The 24,295-nt window shown below is 39.6% G+C and overlaps 2 protein-coding genes across 4 annotated transcripts in view; one reads left to right on the top strand and one right to left on the bottom strand.

Moving 5' to 3' along the window:
* Positions 1 to 24,295, bottom strand: part of itpr2 (inositol 1,4,5-trisphosphate receptor, type 2) — a 1,448,083-nt gene that overhangs the window by 583,727 nt on the left and 840,061 nt on the right. The gene's annotated exons all lie outside the window — the stretch shown is intronic.
* rassf8b (Ras association domain family member 8b) overlaps positions 1 to 24,295 on the top strand; it is a 214,274-nt gene that overhangs the window by 138,745 nt on the left and 51,234 nt on the right. For all 3 annotated transcript variants that reach the window (XM_051930111.1, XM_028815553.2, XM_028815561.2), the window contains exon 2: positions 4,216 to 4,413. In XM_051930111.1, coding sequence (XP_051786071.1) covers positions 4,311 to 4,413 — 103 coding nt within the window. In that variant the 5' untranslated portion in view covers positions 4,216 to 4,310. The remainder of the gene's footprint in view (positions 1 to 4,215; positions 4,414 to 24,295) is intronic.

Genomic DNA, 24,295 nt, shown 5'->3' with positions numbered 1-24,295 from the left:
TCGTCCTGGTCGTGGAAGAGTGGACCAGCTCTATACCCTTAGAGTCCTGGAGGGTGCATGGGAGTTCACCCAACCAGTCTACATGTGTTTTGTGGACCTGGAAAAGGCATTCGACCGTGTCCCTCGGGGAATCCTGTGGGGGGTGCTCCGGGAGTATGGGGTACCGGACCCCCTGATAAGGGCTGTTCGGTCCCTGTACAACCGGTGTCAGAGCTTGGTCCGCATTGCCGGCAGTAAGTCAAACCCATTTCCAGTGAGAGTTGGACTCCGCCAGGGCTGCCCTTTGTCACCGATTCTGTTCATAACTTTTATGGACAGAATGTCTAGGCGCAGCCAGGGTGTTGAGGGGGTCCGGTTTGGTGGACTCAGGATTGGGTCACTGCTTTTTGCAGATGATGTTGTCCTGTTTGCTTCATCAGGCCGTGATCTTCAGCTCTCTCTGGGTTGGTTCGCAGCCAAGTGTGAAGTGGCTGGGATGGGAATCAGCACCTCCAAATCTGAGACCATGGTCCTCGGCCGGAAAAGGGTGGAGTGCCCTCTCAGGGTTGGGAGAGAGATCCTGCCTCAAGTGGAGGAGTTCAAGTATCTCGGGGTCTTGTTCACGAGTGAGGGAAGAATGGAGCGTGAGATCGACAGGCGGATCGGTGCGGCATCCACAGTAATGCGGGCCCTGCATCGGTCTGTCGTGGTGAAAAAGGAGCTGAACCGCAAGGCGAAGCTCTCAATTTACCAGTCGATCTACGCTCTTACCCTCACCTATGGTCATGAGCTATGGGTAGTGACTGAAAGAACGAGATCGCGAATACAAGCGGCTGAAATGAGTTTCCTCTGCAGGGTGTCTGGGCTTTCCCTTAAAGATAGGGTGAGAAGCTCAGTCATTCGGGAGGGGCTCAGAGTAGAGCCGCTGCTCCTCTGCATCGAGAGGAGTCAGATGAGGTGGCTCGGGCATCTGATCAGGATGCCTCCTGGACGCCTCCCTGGTGAGGTGTTCCGGGCACGTCCAACCGGGGAAGACCCAGGACACGCTGGAGGGACTATGTCTCCCGGCTGGCCTGGGAACGCCTCGGGATTCTCCCGGAAGAGCTAGAAGAAGTGGCCGGGGAGAGGGAAGTCTGGGCATCTCTGCTCAAGCCGCTGCCCCCGCGACCCGACCTTAGATAAGCGGAAGAGGATGGATGGATGGATGGATGGACATAATTTGCATTAAGAAAAAATGAAGTACCCCTTCCCCCATTTCCAGGTCTTGAACTAATACAACTATTGTATATACTGTCAAGTTTGAGGTTTGTTTAAGCTTAGAACAACACTTACAATTAAAGTATGAGAGCTTTCGGAAATTAATAAAAAAAAATGCAGATATTAAAAGTTATAATTGAAATATCTTTTTGAAATGAGGATTAAATCATTTTTTGTAAGATATAGCAAAAGTCATAACTGGAAGATCTGTTAAAGTATATGGTAACTGAAATCATTATTGCATTTTAAAATTTACAGATTAAATGTCAAAATTGGAATTCTGTTAAAATGTACAAATGTCAGAAAAAAAGTAATGTTATATGTTAAACTTTAAAAGATTAAAAACCATAATTACAAGGTCTATTGGAAATGTAAGTGATTAAAACATAATTACAAGATATGTTGAAAGTATAAACATAAGTCATAGTTACAAGATGTCAAAATTCAGAAAGCTCACAAGTCATAATTATCAGATGCTATGTTGAACCCTTGAGACTGTAAATTAAAATAATGAGATGCCACATTGTTTTTTTTTTTTTGGCTGAGGTGTGCTTCCATAATAAACTGCAGCTGCTGTTCTGTAACACATAATGTCATGTAGTTCCTGTGTGTTTGGACCCACTGAGCAGTTAACGATTGAACATCAACATTATCTGAACTTTATGATATAAAATAATAGTGCCATCTACTGTAAAATATTAAGACACAAAATTAATATTAAACTAAGATAATTATTTTGTTTTAGTGATAGGTGATTTGATCATACACTAAGCTATTTCTAAGTGTTTTTTTAATTTTATTTTACTGATCGGTAAACTAATATTAAAATATTCAATATACTTCCTATGTGGTGTTTGCATATTCTCCCCTGTGTCTGTATGGGTTTCCTCTGGGTTTTCCAATTTCTTCCTGCAGTCCAAAGATATGCGTGTTAGGTGAATTGGCGATCCTAAATTGGCCATAGTGTGTGCTGGGGTGGGTGTGTGTGTTCGCTCACTCGCCCTGGCCAGGGTTTGTTCCTGTCTTGCGCCCTATGCTAGCTGTGATAGCTCCAGCACCCCCCACAACCCTGCTCAGGGCTAAGCGGGTTAGAAAATGACTGACTGACATTCAGGATTCTACTGGATCATATACACTTTGCAAACATCCAGAATACAATATCTAAAAATGATATCAGAAAGATAATTAAATCAATGTTCAATTCTTATGCTATAATGCCTGCCTATCTACTGTATATACAGCCCGGATTTTGTTTCGATTTGAGTAAGTTTTTGATATTTCATTATTGATTATTAATTTTTTTTTTTTTTTTTTTGTTAACACCATTTGAAAGGAGCTTTAAGATGGCGTTGTTTTCAGTATTTCTTTTGCTTTTCTAATTAGTAACAGTAATGAATCTTCCAATGCCCTAGGTTTAAGTACAACTCCCAGTCACTCTGAGTCTGCATGTTCTCCCATGCGGGGTTCTCTTTCCAAATGCCCAAAGATATACAGGTTAGGTTAACTGGTGATTCTGAATTAGCCCACTGTGAGTGTTAAGTGTAGTTGTGTTTGAGGTTGGCACATTCCTGGTGGCCTGCACTGCCAAGGTGTAAACTACAACCCTTATGATCCTACACTTCAGTATGATGGTTGAAGAAGGTTTTGCTATGTTAATAGTAGATATTTCCTCGTGTTCCCTCATATTACTACCTCATATGCATATTTGTGATTTCTATTCCAAATTCGTTTAACTGCTGACTGAATTAATCAGTTTAAGCATGTCTAGCCAGTTTTTGAGAGGTGCTGATGAAAACACTTTATATTGTGCAAAACACTTTGGGGGTTCTTTGAGTTCACAGACTGCTTATGATTTTATAAGACAGTGTAAAAAAAGGAGTCAGATGGAACTTATCCAGACTGCTAGGTTAAAGGGCTTCCTTGACATTACCTAAAGAAAGGGTTTGGTTTGAGAGGCAAGTTTGTTTGTTTGTTTATGTGTATGTGTATGTGTATGTGTGTACTGTATTTTATTTTATACATTTTTTTTATATAAGTTTTAATGACATTTTGCCCAGGTACAAGCAGTAATATCGCATGTTTTGATTGGGCTACCAAAGAATTCCTCAGCATTAATGCAAGGGAGGTGAAGAGGCATATTTAACCACAAAAAATGATCAGTTTACGGGTATGGGATGTTAGATGTTGGAAATGCATACAGTTGCTTTAATGTAAAGATTTAATCTAATGTGACCTTGCGTTTTAATAGCATTTGGGATAAATACCGTAGATAAATAGTATTTGTTGAGTCCAAAGAGGAGATTCCCTTGCCAACATGGATAATAGTGCAATCATGGTATAAAACAGTAAAAACAAAGTGCAAACCATAGCCCAAGTGCTAGATCAGATCTGTACATAGAATATACCAAACATAATATGAATATACATTGTCGCTAAAGAAATATATCAATGTACCTGTGCCACAGTGTCTGTTAGAACTTACTGTGGCAAAGGTGGGCTTGAAAGGAGGAGATACTGATGACTGTGAGTAAAAAAGTAGCATCTCTTTGCACACAATGGTGGATTGAGCAAGTGGCTAAATATGCCCCTGGACAAGCCTGTGAGGAGAAGAGGGGGAAGTATTAGTCATGATGTCCTCTATATGTTATAGTGGGATTGAAGAAGTGAGATCTGTCTGAGAAGGGGAATGTGACAATGCACAGCTAAAAATGTGTTCAGTTTAAGACATTATCTTAATTTAATAAAGAAAGTCTTATCCTTTTTTTTTTTCTTTGTAACCATTATAAAGTCTAATTTTTCTCTTTCTACAAGATGCAAGACCCATTGTCTTCTAAATCATTAATTAATTAATTCATCGCATGAAAATCTTACAGGTTCTTCTATGCTTAACCAATGTCATCAGTACTATAAGTATTTCAAAATAATGATGAATATACAAAAACATACAAACCTCACTGTTCTGTTTCTTTGCTTTTACAGTGGAAACAAGCTGGGGAACTCCCTGTCCCGAGATGCAAGGAATAATGACACACCAGAGTAGCTGAAGTTGGTGATCTGCACCTTTGTGGTTCAACATGGAGCTCAAAGTATGGGTAGATGGCGTTCAGAGAATTGTCTGTGGAGTCACAGAATCCACCACATGCCAGGAGGTGGTCATAGCTCTTGCCCAAGCTATAGGTAAGGAGGGTTTAATTACTGTATATTTTTCTTTTGTAGGTCATTAGCATCTTGTAGCTTCTTAGAATTTTGAAGAAAGATTTCTGTTAAATAAAATTACAAAATTTAATTTCGAATTTAAAGTTTTGAAATTGTGTTTTAGGATTTTTATAACAGCAGCTTGCCTTATACCATTTTTTTGTTTATTTTTTCTGTGAAAGCAAGTATGCCCATATGTCTTTTTAAGCGACATTTTTACCTTATCTCTTGTGGGATGGCCTGACCACTCACTTAGGCCAATTCTGACTCACTTAGTGTTTTGGAGGAAATTAAGGGCTGCCAGTTAATTTAGGCCAACTCATGGTTTTGGCAGATGTTTTCTTGGTTATGGCTGCCGTTATTGTAGCCCTTGTACAGTTCCTGCCATGAAAAAAATTAATATGTGTAGTTGAGCTGCGACCCTAAACACACACACACGCTGCATTGTTACTTTTAGTTTCCCAGGGCTTCTCCTGTCACCAGTGCGGATTCACTTGGATTATGACCTTGAGTTACTTATCATCCTTCTCTGGTCTGGTGTCTTCTTTCCCAGGACATGCAAGGAGAAAACAGTTTTTTTATATAGTATAAAATAGTATTATCCAAAATATATGGATGGACAACTGGCAAATTTATAAAAAGTAGTTTTTAAAAAGTTAAATGTGTAATACATTTACAACAAATTATAATGAAGCTTAAACAGTCTCTGTCTTAGGATCCAAGCCAATCTGCATGGCCTTCTTGATACTATAGTACTGTCACTACTATGTGGAGTTATATAATTAATGATTTCATTGTATTGTGTACAAATTACAATAAATTTGAAGTCTGAACATTTGTGTAATATTTTGTTTATGTTCGCTGTTTTTTTAAAAAACCAGGGTTTCAGTGTTCAATCTCGAAAATAATAAAACTTACTCAATACAAAGTTTCTTAAAATATATATTCAGTTGCGTTTTTGTCATGAAAATTCTGGTGGGGCAGCATTTACAATACCTGCCCCATTGTGTAAATGCATTGGATTGGATACATGGCCTCCAGCAAATCCCAGGAAGGATCCTCATTTGAACCCCAAGTGAGCAAGGACATGGCAAAGAAAGGGTCATTGGAGGCTCATGAAAGGAGTCATGGATGATAGGAGAGGTGGTAGCAGCTGAGGGGGCTGTCAGGAAATAGGTGACCTTCCGTAAACCTTGCTTGATTTAACAAGGTAGAGTCACTGTATGTACTTCTCAGTGTATTAGGCTAATGATACATTTTTGTCATAATTAATCTTTGCATTTTGTGATATAATAGTGGCTAAACCAAAACACAAAAACATTACAACAAAAATAAATCAAATCCTAGGGCTCTTAAAAGGACTCTGGGCTTCAAGGCCCAAGGTAGAAATGAAATGTTCAGGCTGCACATGAGCAAAGGTATGCCTAGAACACTGCAGGGTCAAAGGACATGTCTAATTAACCCAGAAACTGTTTAGCAGTACCAGGGACAAAGAACACTTCACATTTTCCAAAAACAAGTATTTTTCTAGATAAGAACATATCATGGAAAACTAGAAAAATTTGACAACCAAATTGAAATGATTATTTTAACAAAACTATTTTTGAGGGAAGTTCACTACTTATTTAACCTCCTTTACATTTAACCTCAAGCATTTCTCAGGCTCTCAATTCTATGTAAAAATGGTTAACCTTGAGTGGGCCTTGGGTTAATCATTGTTCACATGTACAGTGTTAAGCCCAAGTAATGCTAACCGTAACCATAAGTAATTTTATCCCATCTAGGAGATAAAACATGCTGTAAAAAATAATGAATATTTCTATGCATGATAACTCATGAATATTTATAAGTAGGATGGAAACTAAACCATTAATTGAAATGAAAGTGACAGTGATGAAAATGTTAATTTGTCATCAGATGGCACTGTACAACCGAACTGCCATGATATGCCTGATTTCGGCCACAAGAAGCTTCAGCATGAGCAAGTAAGTAGCTGTGTGGCAAAACGGCAAAGTGACTGTGATGAAGTAGAAGGACAAGGAACATGTTAGCCCCCTAAGCACTTTTAACAATGCTATCAGTGTTCATATCAAAGAAATGTGTAAGTCACTAAGCCTTGCGATGTGGTAGCGTATAGTAACACAGTAGGCCACGGTGATCTTGTGAATTAGACCTGACATTCTACCCTTGCATGCACGAGCTGAGCATTTTTGATTGTTTCAAAACATGTAACTTAGAGGACGTATACAAAATCTTCATTAGTACAGTGTATTTATGTTAATGCTTTGGGGGAAAAAAAGTTACTATATTAGTGTTACTTCGAGGGGTAAACGTAATGCTAAAAAGATAAATTTTTGGAGAACTGTGCCATCTGCTGGGAGATATGGCCCATTTGCCCTTAATACAGAGATGTCACTACATATAGTAGATTTTAAACAGAGGTGATATAATAATATAGTGGCACTGTTGTTAGTATTGCTATCAAATGGCAACAAGGATTTGGATTTGACTTGCCACCCAATCACTAAAACTCCTGTAGGTTGCATATTTTCATTTCAAGGGACCTGCTTGTAATTTCTCTGGATACTTCATTTTCTCTCGCATATGAATACATGTACTGTATATTTTAGATTTATCTGTATCCCAGGTTTGATGTACCGGTATTATGACATGCATGGCCAGCCAAAGCCCTCCAAAGGAGGTGAGCATCATATGAATGCAACTGCCTAACTTTGGCTGTGGAATTTGAAAAGTTCTCTCATAAAGATGAGGCATATTAGAGCACTTGGACCATAAATGGTTGTAATTTAGTTGACCTGGATCAGTAGCACTTAGGCAAGCCATAGCAGGTGAAGAAAACAATTTATTATTTAGCAAGACTCAATAATTAACAACAAAATTAACATTAACATTAAACTCAAGGGGGGGAAAAAACAAATTTAATAGACAATTTCTTAATTACCAATAGAGATATTAAACACCTGAGAATAATTACTGGAATTAATGTACCAGTCTGCAATCATTATCCTTCTCAAATCAGTAGTTTCAATGTTATTCTTAAATACTTGGAGGCAATGATAGAATAACTTGCCAAATAAAGCAGGATTGATGCCAAGCTTTAATTACATAAAAATACTGGTAAAAAATAACTAACTTCACAATACAAAAACATTTAGCCCTGAAGCTGTCTACCTCATACAGCTAAACATTAAACCCTAAATACCCACAGGGCAACAAATCTAGCTATACAGGAACAAAGCAAAGCTGAACCCGAATCTCAACAATAAGGAGCACTCAGAAGTGAGGCAGAAAACCTTCCACTAAACTGACAAGAAAGCTAAAAATCAGAATGGAGTTAAAAAGCAAATGCTTCAAGACATCGAGTAAAGCTTGCTTCCCTTTTGATAATGTAAGCCTCATCCATTTGACTCCACTATAATTACCAAGAATCAAGTTCACCAGATAATGTGCAAGGCAAACAGGCAATAACTTTGGAACTAAGCCCCCACCCCATTAGAGCCACACTTGTATCTCTTTAGAAAACCCAACTTACGAAGTAGAATTCTGAGGAGAGCTCATGCACAAATATGCCCACAAGTGAATGTGGGACAATACAAAAAAAGGACTGTGGGCAGAGCTAAGGCTAAAACAAAAATGAGTGAGTGAATGTGCCCTCTAGTGCACTGGTATCCCAACAAGGGATAATTCCTACCTTTTGACTCCTTGTGACTCTTCATGGAAAAAGTCGACTAAATGAAAACAAAACAAAAAAATTCAAGGTTCAAGTGTTGCACAGTGAACCACAGTGATTTTACCATCAGTCTTGTTGTTTACAGCTATCTAGTTTAATTTAAGTAAAATATCCTTAGCCAGATGACTATTATATACAGTATTTTTCAAGAGGATAAGAGTATAACATTTCAATATAATTGTTGTGGGGAACTGGGTGGTTGCCCTTTGGGAAGTTTGTACATTGCTTCTTCATCGTCTTTTACTGCACAAAACAAGTGGACTTTTTTCCCTATTCCGAATAGAATCATGGTGGTATTCTGGAAGAGTCCATCAGCAAGACAGGTGGCCAGAGAGACTATTTGAATTACAGCATAGCATGTGTTTGGCATGGAGAACAGGCAGGTTGACATAACTCATGACTACACTTGACTTTCACAGTTAAGGCAAGAAATAAACAGGAGTGCTCATTGAACTTTATCAAAGTTTCCAATAAATTCTCAGTTTTTGTTTGTTGTAGCTACATGATAAAGGTGAGAAATTGATCCATGGAAAAATAATTACCAAAATGCAACTTGTGGTGCCCTGCCTGGAGCGAGCAAAAGTATTGTGAGACTTGCTTGGACACTCGTATTATTATCTCTCCCCACCTGTGGCTGATCTTGGCAGTATTGGTACCCTTTGAGTTGAGAACCGTGAACAACTCATACTTGACAGTCTGGCCAGAAGACAGCTTGTTGGATGCATCTTACTAATCTATTAAAGAAATTGCTGCTATGGTGTTGTGTGACTGAGAAGTTTATTTCTTGTATAAGCTGGAGTGGTGACTGAAGCACTCTATTCAGCCTCAGTTGCTGGGCTGTGTAAACTGATCTGCCATCCATAAAAAGCTGTGCTGCTTTTTAGATGACACCTCTTTAGACATTCTAATCCTTTTGAAAACTTCAACTTTAATGGCATACATTTTTGATTGCTAGTTTTGTATACTTGTGCTGTTTGTGCTCATCTTTAAACTTTGTTTTGTACTGTTTATAAACTGTATACTTTCAAATTGCTCAAATGTATTTATAAATATTGTAAGCAAACTGCTATGGATAAAGGTGTCTGCTGTAAAAAGGAAATCAGTAATACAAGAGAAAAAAATCCTAAGTGAAATGTTAGAGTAAAATCAACAGACCAACTACAGCGAGGAGTTCACAGCTCCACCATTGCAAAGCAAGTAATGGCATCTCAGACATTAAAAGGGTGCAGCCAGGTACAAAGGCTGTGACACGCACAAGTGGGCGAGGAATAGAAAATGCTTGCAGAAAGAGAATACACATTCATTTCCTTCAGAAAATTGTGCTCTTAAGTGAAGGATGTTTTTATAAATTGAAAAATTCTGTTCTTGCCATTTAATTGCCATTTAAAATTGAGTCTATGGGGCACTGGTCCAAACATGAAAACAGGCCTTCAAACTTCCCGAAAGCTTCCACTTGTTAATGGTGAAATTTTTGATTTCAGAAAATATACCTTTTCATTTGTGAGGTATACTTATGATAACAGTAACAAGGAAATTTAATTTTTCTAGATGAAAATACAGTACATTCCTTTCTACTGTAAATGCCGTGAGTGAAATCATGCGAGTAAAGAAGAAAAATATCATGAAACTGCATGTGTCTGAGTCGGGGGAGCACAGTGAAAATTAAGCAGTATAGTATTAAGTGTGTAACGACCACACTCACACTTGGATGGCGACAAGTTGCACACTCCAGCTGTACTGGAGTGAAGTTCAGACCCCTCCACACCCCTCTGTACTTATCCTTCAGTTTCTTACCCTCCCACCACTCAAGCTCTCCAGTCAACAGACAAAAACAGATTGCATTTGTCAAAGATTAAGGTTCAGTAGGTGCAAAATGAATATACATTAGACAAAGGTGAAATACTGCACACATACCCTGAATTTCCCAATCCTGATCTCAATGCAGATGAAATATTTACAATGAATGAAATGAAAAATAGAGAAATGGACCTGACCTCCCTTGTCTTAAGCATGAGACATATATAAATTATAAAACTATAAACAAACATCTGTATACACCCAAAATTCAACGTGAACCTGTGGTGACTACAGAGATTAAAAAATGGATGGAAAACAAAGTACCAAAAGATTTAATGACAGCAAAACCCAATTCCAATGGGGTTTTTCCCAAATGTGAACCAAAATAATCTAACCAGCGAGTCCAGCCAGCAGTTCAACAGTTTACGGACAGTGGAAGATAAAAATGTCCAAACACGTTACCATGTGTAACTGGATGAAAAGTGATGATCTGTTGTTCCTTTTGATGAAATGATAGCAGATTTTTGATTGATCTCATTTTTTTTTTTCCAATGCTTCCTTTTATTCCCTTTTCTCTTGATATGCAAGGCCCTATCTTTTAATATATGCAACCCAGAACTAACAGGAAATCCCCTCTTCCAAAAAGGTTGGGTGCTGTGATTGGAGATGTTCTTGCAAATGCAAAGTGTAAATTCTTCTACAGGTGTATATATATTATTCAAGAAAAATGTAAGAGAAACCCCACCCTTAAACATTGACTAATAATAAAATTGCATATGTAGTTTACTAGATAACTGAATGCAATATAGATCTTATGTAAGTTGGCATGTTAATGCTGCTGATTCACTGATCAAGACAGGATGAGGAGAAGGAAATTTGAAGATCAGGGGATGGACTAGATTAGAATCACGGTAGGTAAATACTCCCAAGGTCCAAACCTGTAGAACCTATAGTCCTAATTACCAAAGCCCTATACATAAACCAAAGTCGTTGTTGAGAAAGTAATGCTAAATTCTTAACCTGTAAATACACACAACACCTTGCACAACACTCAGGTTTTTCAAGAGGTTTATTCACAATCTGGAATGCTGCATAACACACAATGGTCTTTTATAAAGTGGTACGCTTGTACAAGTTCCTTAGCAAGAGTCTCTAGCTTAATGACTACCGCACCAACGATAAAATAAGGTTGCAAACATTAAATAATGAGTTCTTCCTAGAGCAAAAATGTAAACTAAACAATCAACCCAAAAGATTCTCTGATGCCCAAGCCAACAATGACTCATAACTGCAGATCAGAAAAATAAATGCCCACTAGAATCACATAAGTGTCCTGGGTTTAGTCATTGTATTTGGGAAGTTTGTAGAGAAAGAAGTGCAGGCTCCATGAATTGGAAATGAAATGGTTGTGAACGAGGGTGTATGTGTGGGCATAAAATAACAGCTGCTTTGTGTAAATTCTGGGAGAAATTTTAGGTTTAGCCAGGGTTGGCGCCAAAACAAATTTAGCAGGGGGGAGGAATTAATTTTTTCATGGAGGAACGGAATTATGTGTGATTACAATAAATGCCTTGGTGTTTTGAATTTGTAACAAGTATACCTAGAGTGCATACACAATAGATCTACAGCAAACAGACTTCAACCTGCATGATGCAACACCACAAGTTAGCACTACTGCTCAATAAGCTCATAGCCAAGCAGAGATTGTATGTATCAAACCTCCACAAACATGGAACTCCCATGTGGTTGATCTTGCAAATAAAAAAATTCACTGTATTCCATACCCATGACAAAACGTTTAGTACTACAAATGTCACTGAATATTAAGGATGTACAATGTGATAAATTTTGATACTCAAATATTTGTAGAGCTGACATGCCAGTATTCGGTTAACCACAAAAAAGCAAAAACAACAAAAAAAAAGTTCTGAAAACAGAAAGGTATGCTTAACATGTAAATTAAACTTGTTTATTTGAGAATTTAAATAAATATACATCCATCAGAATTTAACCAAAGTACATTAAAAAATGTACTTCATGGCAGCATGGGCTAAGGTAACATTCAGACTAAACACTTTGTGCTTCAGTGAATTATGGACCAAGGTTATGAAATTAACAAATTATGTAAATTCTATTTACTACTAATTTTAGAAAAAGAAAAAAAAACATCTGGACACTATTCAGTTATACTTTACAAAATGCTGACTTCCCTACATCTGTAAACAACACTCTTAGTAGCCTACATAATTACATTATCCTGACAATAACTCATCAGATGATACATTTTTATTTAAAGAAATCGGCATGTCTACATTGTTAGGAGAAAATCTTTCACAGGGCACAGGTGTTGCAGGAACACAGAGATAGTGATGGACTAAGTTGTCTATTTGCAGTTCTTCATACCTTCAGTACCATAATCCTTGCCAAACAGAGTCACAACTGCATCTTCAGTCTTCACCTTTTTTTCTTGCTAGTTTCAGAGCACAAGTGAGAATCTCATTTTTGGCTGTTATCTCTATTTGTTCAAAGAGCGTGCAGAATTTTCCTTCACGTTTTTGCTTTATGCGTTAACACTGAATCAAGGAAACTCTGATGTTTATGCCTGGGATCAACAGTACTGGTGAGCAATGCAAGTCTTGCTCCTCCCTCAGAAACAGGTGTCATCCACCTGCCAAGTGATTTTACAACTTTTGTTTTTAAACCCGTATTCTCCATCCTAGGGTGTGAGATGCCTATTTAGGAGTGTGTTGGTCACAGGATAGACCAAGGATATGGAGACATTGGACTTGTGGCACAATGCATTAGTAGCACATGTAAGTGTGCATGACTTCAGGGGTCTATTAGTCATCATCCATTAGCTCTAGTGTTCTGGCCTTTGTTAACTTGGTCACATTCCTCTCTGACAATATTGCGCAAATCGCCCATTGCTACTCATGCATGTGTTCAAACACCTCATACACAAAATTCTGGCAGATTCTGCACTCATTATTTGTCTTTCAATGTATTACTAGTATTACTGCTGTGATGAAAGTGGCTTGCTAATCTGCTGTAGGCTCACATCATACGATTTATGTTAGCAGCCTTGAACCCATCATTTAATAGCAAATTGAAGTGTATGAGAAAAACACAGCACAGACTCGAACTCCATGCAACAATGTATTTACTGAAATCTTATTAGTGGCAATATCACATGCACATGCAAAGACTTTGTGTTTCCAGCCCTGGCATCAATGGCTGTTTCAAGATGATCAGCTATTTTTCACCCATTGTGTTGGTGTACGCAATAACGACTGATTGTCATGAAGGACTCTGTTCTTAATGCAGTCCAAAAGCCTGTTGTAATAGTCACATACTTTGTTGTTTGGAGCTTATTTTTTGTGGCTGTTCCTAGTACTTCAAATGTTCTACCTTTTTAGTTTCAGCTTTTCAGGAGAGTACATTATACTCTGGTCCGACATAATCTGGTAGATTTCTGAAGCCCTTCCCTTCAGCCAAGCCGATGGACAGCATGTCCTTCGTTGTCTTGTTTGCAATCCGTTCTGATATTTTTTTTCGCTCAGATTGAATCACATTTTCGAGGTGTGCTAGTAAATGCAGTTATAGCCAGTTGCATGCACTTGTCTATTGACTCGAGCGTTTTTGCAGGATGATTTAGTATCGTATGTTTGAGCATTGAACTGGTTGAATTGTGGAAGGAAAGTTTAGCATTGAACATCTTGCACATAACAATGTTGTTCCTTTCGGTTTCAAAATACTGCCAAACCTGACTTTTCTGTTTCATAGTCACTGGAAATATCTCACATCCTGCCATGCAACATCAATAGAATGCCCAGGTGGTAATTTCAGTATTCAAATAATTGTGCCCCCAATGGTTAACTGTTCAATCGATTACTTGTGCACATCCATACTGAATATACCATTCAGTGCAATGGAGGATCAATAGAAAAAAAAACAGAATTGAATATCTAAAATAAGCATACAAATTCAAGAATGAGTCTTCAATAGCTTAGTTTACCACTGCAAATAAAAATGACACTTGATGTGCTTTTGGCTTAATATTTAGCTGTAAAATGTTCATAAAATAGCAATGCACCAAGACAGATGCTTAATACTGCCATGTTAAAATGCACACCTGCATAAGGCAGATGTTAAACCATTGAACTCGTGTAGAATAGTTGAATTCAACAAGTAGGGGAACTGAACACAGTGCTCTTCTGTCCAAGAAAACTTAACTTTCTATTCATTTTTATTTAAATTTTTATTCTGTAAAATACATCCACTAAAAACTTGTATTACCCAGAAGACATTGGGAGTTGTGCCATGTGTTGCATAACTGGAATGATCTTTTAAAAGGTCAGCCTACGCATTTGATCTGGATATTCAGTGTTTTCAGTATATATTTGTTTTGGTGTAATTCTAGTGGTAATCCTTTGTTTAAGGATTTCAATTTTTGGTTCACATTTAGGATTCATTTGAAACATCGTTTTGACTTCCCGATTATAAATGTGGCACATTTTCTTACCACATCTATTATCCTGATCCTTATCATTAAGGAGCTCCTCTGTTCTCTGCATACAGAACAAAATGCTTCAATTGTTTCTTGTAACTCACACCAACGGTCTTGGAATTTGTCTCTTCTGAATTTTGTAAAGTGCACTTCTTCCTTTTTGTTAGATATTTGACTAAACCTGCACACAGTGGGATACCTTAGGAATAACCTTCTTTGATTTGTACTCGACACGGCATGCCATGTAGCCTACAGTAGTTTCCCTTAAGATTCGAAAGTGGTTTACCTATATATAGTCAATTGCCCGCTGTTGTCCTGAATGGGATATATTGAAAAATAATGGTCTCAACCATGTTTAACCCAATTCAGGGACAGAGCAGAGCCCTAGACAGGGAGCCAGTCCATTACATGGTCAAGTCATGAACACACCCATAGCGCTTGTTTGGAAATGCCAGGCACACTAATGAAGCATCTTTAGCAATATGGAAGGAGAACATGAGCCCCAAAAGAAAACCCACACAGGCAGAGGGAGATTATACAAACTCCACACATTTACTGGGGCAATTGAGGATATGGGAGGTTGCAATTCCAACCACTGCTCAACTGTGCTTACCTAAATACAGTAACACATAATGTGCAGATCTCTGGTAAACACTGTAGAAGCAAAATCAATCATGTTCAAAGATACAGTGCTAACAGTCACGTCTGCTGTCTCTTTATATGCTCAACTGTCCCCAATTAAACTTCCTGTGTTCCACTGTAGGTTGCTAGTTAGTAGCATGTACAATTAAAGGTCCTGCTGTATTATAAATAAAAATAAAAAATACAAAAGACCCCAAACAGATGACTTGAACAGAGGCTGTGTGTAATGAGTGATGATGCATCAGACCTCCTGCAGTACTCTGTGTGTCGCTATGTGTGTGTTTATTGTGTTTGCACAATCTCCTAATGCGTGAGCTTTGTCAGTTTGCTGTGATGTTCTCCTCCTGTTAGATGAGCTAATTGAAGATCTGCTCTGTGAGCGCCATGCTAAGCTATGAGTCACCCCAAGTTTACTTACAAATAAAGCAAGGGGGAATTATGGATTATTGAATGCATATAGAATGAGAAACTAAGTAAGGAAAAACATTATTGCAAAATAAAACGTGGTAGCTGGAAGACAGCCCTTAATGTAATAAAGATGCATACAAACCACCTCCAGGAATATGATTTTCAGAGTATGGATTAGAAGAAGAAAACTAATTGGAGGGTTGAGCAAGCAAAGAGGAATTCACAAAGCCAGAAATTCTTAAATACTAAACCTAATTGACAAAGATCTTACGGGATGATGCCGCATTTGTTTGCTGTGAATGGTGGTGCATGCCACTGCTTTTAAATTAAGAGTATCATGTTAGCCCTTGGACCCTGTACCCCTGGTGGACCTAAACCATGACCCTCACTCAGGCCCCCACCATTTACATTTACATCATTTAGCAGACGCTCTTATCCAGAGCGACTTACAACAGTGTTTGTTAGTTTTTTTCGCATACCCCTTGGGGTCAGAGCGCAGGGTCAGCCATTGTACAGCGCCCCCTGGAGCAATTACAGGTTAAGGGCCTTGCTCAAGGGCCCAGCAGAGTAGGATCTCTTTTGGCACTGACGGGGATTCGAACCGGCAACCTTCGGGATATCAGCGCAGATCCTTAGCCTCAGAGCCACCACTCCGTGGACTGAACATACAAACAGCCTAACTGTTTCATCTAAACAAGAGCTTCTATTGTCAAGGCAACTTGTGTCACTGTAATGTCCGGGGAAGTGTGGTAAAAAGGACACCATTCAGTCAATCAGTTTTTATTTTATACGTATAATGCCATTCACAGCCTGCACCATCACAAGCAACTTTACAAAACACTTGCTATTGCTCTGTAATATGCATTTTAAAAACTTGTAACTAGAACAGAAATATCAACTGTTCTAACATTGTAATACCATACCAGATTGTATAATTATTGCTGACATGATTACTGTCCAGTTTCTCAAACATTTAATCCGAGCCTCTGTAGTGTAACCTTAAAATGAAGGTTAAGTTATATTTCAAAGCACAGGGTGGCACATTCTTGTTTTTTTTTTTGAAGTCTTGATTTTAATTTTTTTTTCTCAACTGACATAATTTCTCCTTGGGATTAATAAAGTATCTATCTTTCTATTTCATTATGCTGAGAGGTACATCTATTCATTCACTAAGAAACTTGTTTAATCAACAGCAGGGGCACAGAGGGCCAATATCAGGTACAAAAACGAACCACCCTAGGACAGGACAGTAGTCTTTAGGGGACACACACATTCACATGGTGCATTTAATGTTGCCTCGTAACCTAGCCTGCATCTCTGGGATGTGGGCAGAAACCAGAGTAATTGCAAAACTACACAGTCATTAGGAGAACTCTAAGGGCTCGTTTATACTTCACGCTCAGAATGCGTACGCTCCTGCATCATGGCTGCCATACATTCCCAGCATTTATTTGACGCGTCCTCTGAGCAGATCCTCAGAAATTAACACGACGTATGTGCGAGTTGCAGTACCAGCAAAAAGTCGGGGGGCACAGTGTTCTAAAAGTTGGAATGTGCCGTCAGAGTCTCTGGTTGCTATCTACATGTGACAGAAAGCCGCTTTGCGGATCCTTCGAGATCGATGTCCAGGCTTCGATGTTTGATTAATGGTTCGATGTGGTGAAGCAAAGTGCCGACATACAAATGCATTCGTGGTGCTTTTATATTCAAGTGTAGCATATTCCCGATTGTAATGACACAATACATTTTAAAAGTCTCACATACCGTCTTTTTTTCTAAGGCTTCCTCTGGACCTGACAGCAGTGGCAAACAGCAATAGATTACCACACAGAACACATTAAATGTATGATATTCCAAAACTCTGCACATTTAGATTCCTAAGATTTATACTTTATCACTTTCATGATGAAATGCACTAAGGTATGTACAGTATGTTACATTTTACAGATAAATTGTTAATTTCGTTTAAATGAATACTGTTAATAATTACACACATGGGGGTGACACGGTGGCGGAGCGGTAGCACTGCTATCTCGCAGGGAGTCACGTCGCTGGTATTCTCTGCCTGGAGTTTGCATGTTTTCCTTCTGGGTTTCTACTGTATGCTCCGGTTTCCTTCCAAAGATATGCAGATTTGGTTACACTAAAATGACGCTAGTGTATGTGAGTGCCCTTGATCATTAAACATCCTTTTCATAGATTTTGCGTTAAGGTGTCATCCGAATTTAATCGGTGTTCCAGGCAATTCACAACACAGCGAAGCCAAACCTGTTCTCACTATGATGATATCTCACTGCCACCTGGTGGATTCCTCCAGATTTCCGTAAAGTACGCGTGCAAGTATAAACAGTAAAACGCTTGCGTAGCAGAAGCATCCGTGTGAAGTATAAACCTGGCCTTAGATTCCAAGAAGACAGTGACCAGTCCAGGAAACCAACCACAACTCTAGAACTGTACCATGAAACATTAAACATGTTTGATGTACTAAAGATGATTTGTTTGAAATCAATCTGATTGTTATGTTTCTTATAAGTATGCAGTGTATTCTATAATTTCAATTCAGCTCCAGTTATGTGTGTGTTAATTTCCAGGCCTCTTCTGTCTTTAGGATTTTCTACAAGTGTTCTGTTTATCTCCTGATCAAATGCAGTTCATGTTAATTGATGCCTAAAAAGTATCTCAGTATGTATACTGTGTATGATTGTGGTAAAGAGTACTCTGTAAATAAGTGATTGTTGTTTCCTTCAGAAATTTCAAAGACATTCCTTCTGGGTTATTTGGTACATTTACATTTATTTGCTTAATAGAGACATTTATTAAAAGTGACTTACAAAAGTGGACAGTATAATCAAGCAAACAGTTTCAGAGAATGTTGCAAAATAATTGTTACAGGACAAGGGTACAGTATTATCAAAAATGACAAAAACAGAACGCAAGCCAGTTACAATTCCTAGGTTACAAAACTTAATTGCACAGTTAGACAGAAATTCAGCAAACACGTTTTCAAAGGAGTCTTAAACACATTGAGGGAGTGAGAATGTCAAATGGAGGTGGGCAGCTCATTTCACCAGCTAGGAGCTACACCTGAAGAGAGTCTGAACTGAGTTTTGATGCCACACAGGGGTGTCATCTCCAGACACCATGTATCAGCAGACCTGAGTGGTTGAGAAGGAGCATAGGATCTCATATATGTACTGGTGCTGATCTATTGACTACTGTAGGCAAGCATTAAGGATTTTAAGTTAATACATGCCACTACAATAAGCCAGTGTAGTGATCTGAAAACAAAAAGAAAAAATAGAAGTGGCATGTGCCTACCTTGGCTGGTTGAACACCAGACCTGCCATTGCATTTTGAACCATCTGCTGTGGTATGGTGGCACTGGGATGGTCTGCACATTACCGGGTCCTTCTGGGAGCCTCTAGAACCGCCGAAAACATACTCAAGGAATGAGCCTAGCAGATGGGGACACTCACCCATAGCAAAGAGTATGTGCATAAAGGTGCCAAAGTGCTTTTATTAAAATAATCCAACAAAACAGTGTTCCAGATATATAAATAAGTCCATTAAAACAGTGACAATCATGGAAGTTAAAAACAAGCCATGAATCCGTTAAAATCATGCAGGAGTCTCAACTTTAAAATCACAGTCCCCAATGCTTGCCTTTAAAACTGACATCTCTCCAGCTTATCCTATTAGGATCTTGCAGCCCAGAGAGACATTGACCAACAGGTGCAGACTCCCTTTAGACCTGCTTGTGTCCCCATTGCCTATCCTGTGGTGATCCACAGGTGACTCCAACCCTTTGACTCCCACTGCCTTCCCAGACTTACCTGGGGAGTCCACCGGTGTATTGCGGTTGCTTCTGCTCCCTGGCTGCTCAGCAGGCACAACCTCCAGCCCCCTTTTTATTGCTGGCCACACACTCCTTTCTCTGGGGCTTCATTCCCATCTGCCTGTTTCCTTTCTGTCATACTGACTCCCTCACAGTCCTGCCCTTGTCTCTCCCATCTTTCAACCTCCACTCTTTTCTTTCTCTTTCACATTTTTTTTTTGTCTCTCTGTTTCTTCCCCTTCTGTCCTATGCAAACTCCTTTTAAGTCAGCTCCGTAATTAGGTTTGGGCGCAAGGAGCCAGTCCTTCCACGGCGTCACTAAGGTGCCTGACTGATCTGCCTGCCTCTGCATGTGTATGCGGTGCGGTCCGGCAGTTCCCTAATTAACCACGGAGCAAAATGCGCATACCCGCAACTGATTGGAGCATGCACCTTCTCAGGGTGCGATTATTAACAATTGGCCACCTATTGATAGCCATGGATCTGGTATACCACAGACACATACTGGTGCTCCTGCCAGCAGAGAGTTGCAGTAGTCCAGGCATGATAAGACCAAAGTCTGGACCAGGAGTACATATATTATATAGTATAGAGTGAATCTGCAGACTGTTGTAACGTGGCCCCTTATGGACAACTGATCATCGATCATCGCCACCCCAAGGTTTTGTACAGACTTGATAAGTGTTAGCGATAATGAGCCAAACTTAAGAGAGAGCTATGACAGATGGACTAGCACAATTTCCAGTTCCTGCTTTGTGACCAGTGCTGCCGGATAACCGTTGGGCCCCCCATTGCTTTATATTGGATTAACTATGTTTGAAAGTGTTATGTTAAAAAAATTAATCAATTGATGGAATGAATACAATGTAAGACAATTTCATTAATTCACTAGGAACTGATTTCATGTTTATATTTTTCCCCCCCTGATTTTCATGTAACAGATCTAACTTATGCTTATAAATGCAAATCAAGTCAAGTTGGGGAGCGTGCACTGGTACAATGCATTGCCGCACCCAGTACACAACGAAACAACTCGGGATCCTGGTTGGCAACTCCCCAAGCAGACACGTGGTCCAGTCCCACCGTCCGGAAATGACCTTCTATCTGCTGCAGCTAGGTGTAACGTGGGTGACCCCTTGGCCTGGTCCAGTCACTTAGGTCCCCAAAAATGAGGATCTTACGAGCTGGCCATAGTGCCGTAACTGACGCTCCCTCACATTGCAGGTAATGTGCCTCGTTTGGGACTCCATGAGCAACTGCTCATTTGACACAAAGTCAAACCAACGGTTTTCTGGATTTTCTGGAGAGACACAGTACCAAAGGAGTCCAGTCTTCATCTCAGGTCACTGGATAGCGTCCATGTCTAGCTACCATATACCAAGACAGGAAGCACCAGGACTCTAAAGACTTGGACCTTTGTCCTTTTGCATAGATATCCGGAGCGCCATACACCCCTTTCCAGCGACCTCATGACCCCCCATGCTCTCCCAATCCATCTACTGACTTCATAGGAAGAGTCACCAGAGACATGAATGTCACTGCCAAGGTAAGTAAACCTCTCGACAACCTGCCTGGAGAAGTTCACCACAGATCCCTGCAGGCTTTCCTCCCCTCAGCTGGTTCACCACCTGTGTAGTCTCAATGATATTGGGTGGTTCACAGATAATTGGAGGATCAGCCTCAAGTGACCGTGGACCCAGAGATATCCAACGTCCTAGCCGGAGGATCTGCTTTGAACAACTGCTCAAAGTAACCAGCCCAGCGGGCCACAACTGCAGTGTCATCCGTAAGGACCATCCCATCAGCCGCCCTGACTGCGACTCTCCGAGGAACAGATTTGGATGTGCGCAATGCTTCGATTCCTCTGTAAGCAGGACGTGGGTCGCTAGACCACAGATGGTGTGTCACTTGCTCACAGATTCCTCTAACAAACGCCTCTTTATCTGCCCTCAGAGTCCTCGCAGCCGTCCTTCTCAGTTCCTGGTACAGACCAGAGTTGCCATTGAGCCGTGCACTGCGACTCCTCTCGATGATATCCAGGGTGCCCTGTGTGATGAAACACCTCCTTCTGGAAATAACGGTAACACCAACATAACCCTCAGCAACCTTCAGGGTCTTGTCACGGAAGGTCTCCCACATCACATTAAGATCGGCAGTTGCACCCAAATCGCAAGTTCCTCACACAAACTGCATGCAAACTCATTAGAAACAGCCTGGCCTTGGAGTCTGGCATGCAGTATAAAATGGGACATTTCTTTCCCAGCATGTGTTGAATAAGCTCTTGTTCAGGTTCTTAAAAATCAGGAAGCAGCACAGCATTTAAAAATAAATATGGGTTAATAAAAGAGGGTAGGGTAACTTTGTGCTATAATGATTTCCATTTCTGCTTTGCACGCTCTTCTTCTCCCGTTATTCAAACCCATCTTCAGTCTCTTTAAATAACAGTGTGTCTGTTCATGTGGAGCGAACGTCCTATAGTCTCATAAGAGTGGGCTTTGATTCTGTAACCACAGCATGTTTATGGTCTCCATTCCAGGCCTAAGTTTCCATTAGAAAAAAAGGCAGAATCCCCTCATGAGCAAAATGTTAACTATTAGCATACTGCTTCTACTTACTGTAACTAGAGCAGCTTCTTCTCAGATGTTGAACAACCTCTGCTTCAATATCTTATTTAGGCTGTTCGCTGTTATTTATAATGCTTATTCATGTAACAGATTCTAAATTTCATCTACAAACATTATTTTGAGTCACAGATTGTAAAATAATAATAATAATAATAATAATTCTTTGCATTTATATAGCGCTTTTCTCACTACTCAAATTGCTCAGCAATTGCAGGTTAAGGGCCTTGCTCAAGGGCCCAACAGAGCAGAGTCCCTATTGCCGTTTTACGGGATTCAAACCGGCAACCTTCCCATTGCCAGTGCAGATGAGGATTAATGTATACATGCATAATATCCATCCATCCATTATCCAACCCGCTATATCCCAACACAGGGTCACAGGGATCTGCTGGAGCAAATCCCAGCCAACACAGGGTTCAAGGCAGGAACAAATCCCCAGGCAAGGTGCCAGCCCACCACAGGACACACACGCACACACTAGGGACAATTTAGGATCGCCAATGCACCTAACCTGCATGTCTTTGGACTGTGGGAGGAAACCCACTCAGACACGGGGAGAATGCATGCATAATATTTTATATATAAATAATTGATTATTTGCATATGTTGATAGTTGGAGGTTTTGGGGCAGGAGGCATAGAAAAAGGTGGCTGCGGGCCATGTGATAGATGTCTATAGGAAAAAAAATGTACAGTGTGTGTATATATATATATATATATATATATATATATATATATATATATATATATATATATATAAATATATATAAATATACAGTATATATAGAAAAAGTTGTTACAATATGTATATAGTATGTGAATTTCCCCTTGGGGATTAATAAAGTGTCTCTATCTATCAATGGAAATTGTTGAAAGCGGGTGAATAAAAAATATAGTTTTCTGAAGGATACTGTTCAGGCAGCAAGTGTGACCTTTGAAAAAAGATTGTAAGTTGGGTATGCATTGCTGATGTAGTAAGTCTACATTTAGATATTGAAACTGAGTTGTTCTATAGAAAGCTCTACTTAGTTCTGCTACTTAGCTGAAATGAAGGGACAGCAGTAATAGTCGGGGTGAGAGGTTCTTGGAAGACATTGTGAGAGTTGTCCCCCATTCTGACTTCTAAATAAGCGCCTCTGGCACTGGGATATGGTCAATGATGGTGTAACATGAAGTAAGGCTGGAAACAACAGCGATGAGTAAATCAAGTGGATGGGAATATACTGGGTCTCACCCCAAGCAATGCCCAGGACAGCAGAAAATGGAGGAAAAAATTTGTGAGACAACTTTCTAACCTGGGTTAACGTGCAAAATGGCTGGTAAATGGTTGGTGATGACCTGATTATTGGCAGCCCTAATCAGGAATGCATAACCTTTTGGTGTTGAGTCTCGGCCTTCTCTATTGGCACACAGCTCACATTCATGTGTTCCCGCTGAGAATCCCAGTCACTGGTGACCCAGAGATAAATTTGTGTTTAGTGGATGCTGTACTTTTTCTTCAGAGTTTCCTTATACTACACCATTTGTTTTGCTCTTTGAACCCATTAGATTTTTAATTCAGAGAGTTGCACAGTCTTGTTTTGTTAACACAATTGGAGAATGTTTAGAACCATTCCATAACTGGGGATGAAACTTGAATAAATTAATTTGAGCCAGATTCTACACAGCAGTTGAAATAATACCGTAGAAGCATGGTGATACTACAACAGCAAAGAAATTCAAGGTCCCAGCAGTGCCAGTAGTCCGTCAGGAAAAAAGCACAGAAGGAAGCTGTCCACCACCCCCAGGTAGCCTTTGGACAATGCCTCCACATTGCAAAGACTTCTTGGAAAGTGAATTTACAACAGTGACCCACCCACATTGTTTCTCAGAACTGACCCCATGTGGCAACCACCTGTCTCTCAGTCTGAAGTTCCAAATTTTCCCCTGGGGAAAAATAAAGATCTATCTGTCTATCTAGCTCTGTGGGACACACTAGACCAATGACAAATATGTCTAGTCATTTACAGAAAATTGTTTGCAGAATGAAAAGAAAATGTTTTATTTGGGTGGTATTTAAAAAAAAAAAAAAAAAAAGCTGTGTGCACATTATAAGAAATGCATTTCTGTTCACAGGGATTATGCTAAAAATTGAAACTTGTTTAGTTTTATTCATAATAGGTAATAGTCATAAGTCAATGTCATAGTATAAATCTGACCATCCATTATCTGTCCCACAGCACAGTTCACAAATCAGGAACCAACCCTAGATTGGCCGTTCAAGTCCCTATTGAATTAATTCAAACCCAATCTTATCTGGAT

Source organism: Erpetoichthys calabaricus, chromosome 1 (genome assembly GCF_900747795.2).
Source record: "Erpetoichthys calabaricus chromosome 1, fErpCal1.3, whole genome shotgun sequence".
NCBI classification, from domain to species: domain Eukaryota; kingdom Metazoa; phylum Chordata; class Cladistia; order Polypteriformes; family Polypteridae; genus Erpetoichthys; species Erpetoichthys calabaricus.
Note: the sequence above shows the minus strand (reverse complement) of the source record. Positions and strands in the feature narration are given on the sequence as shown.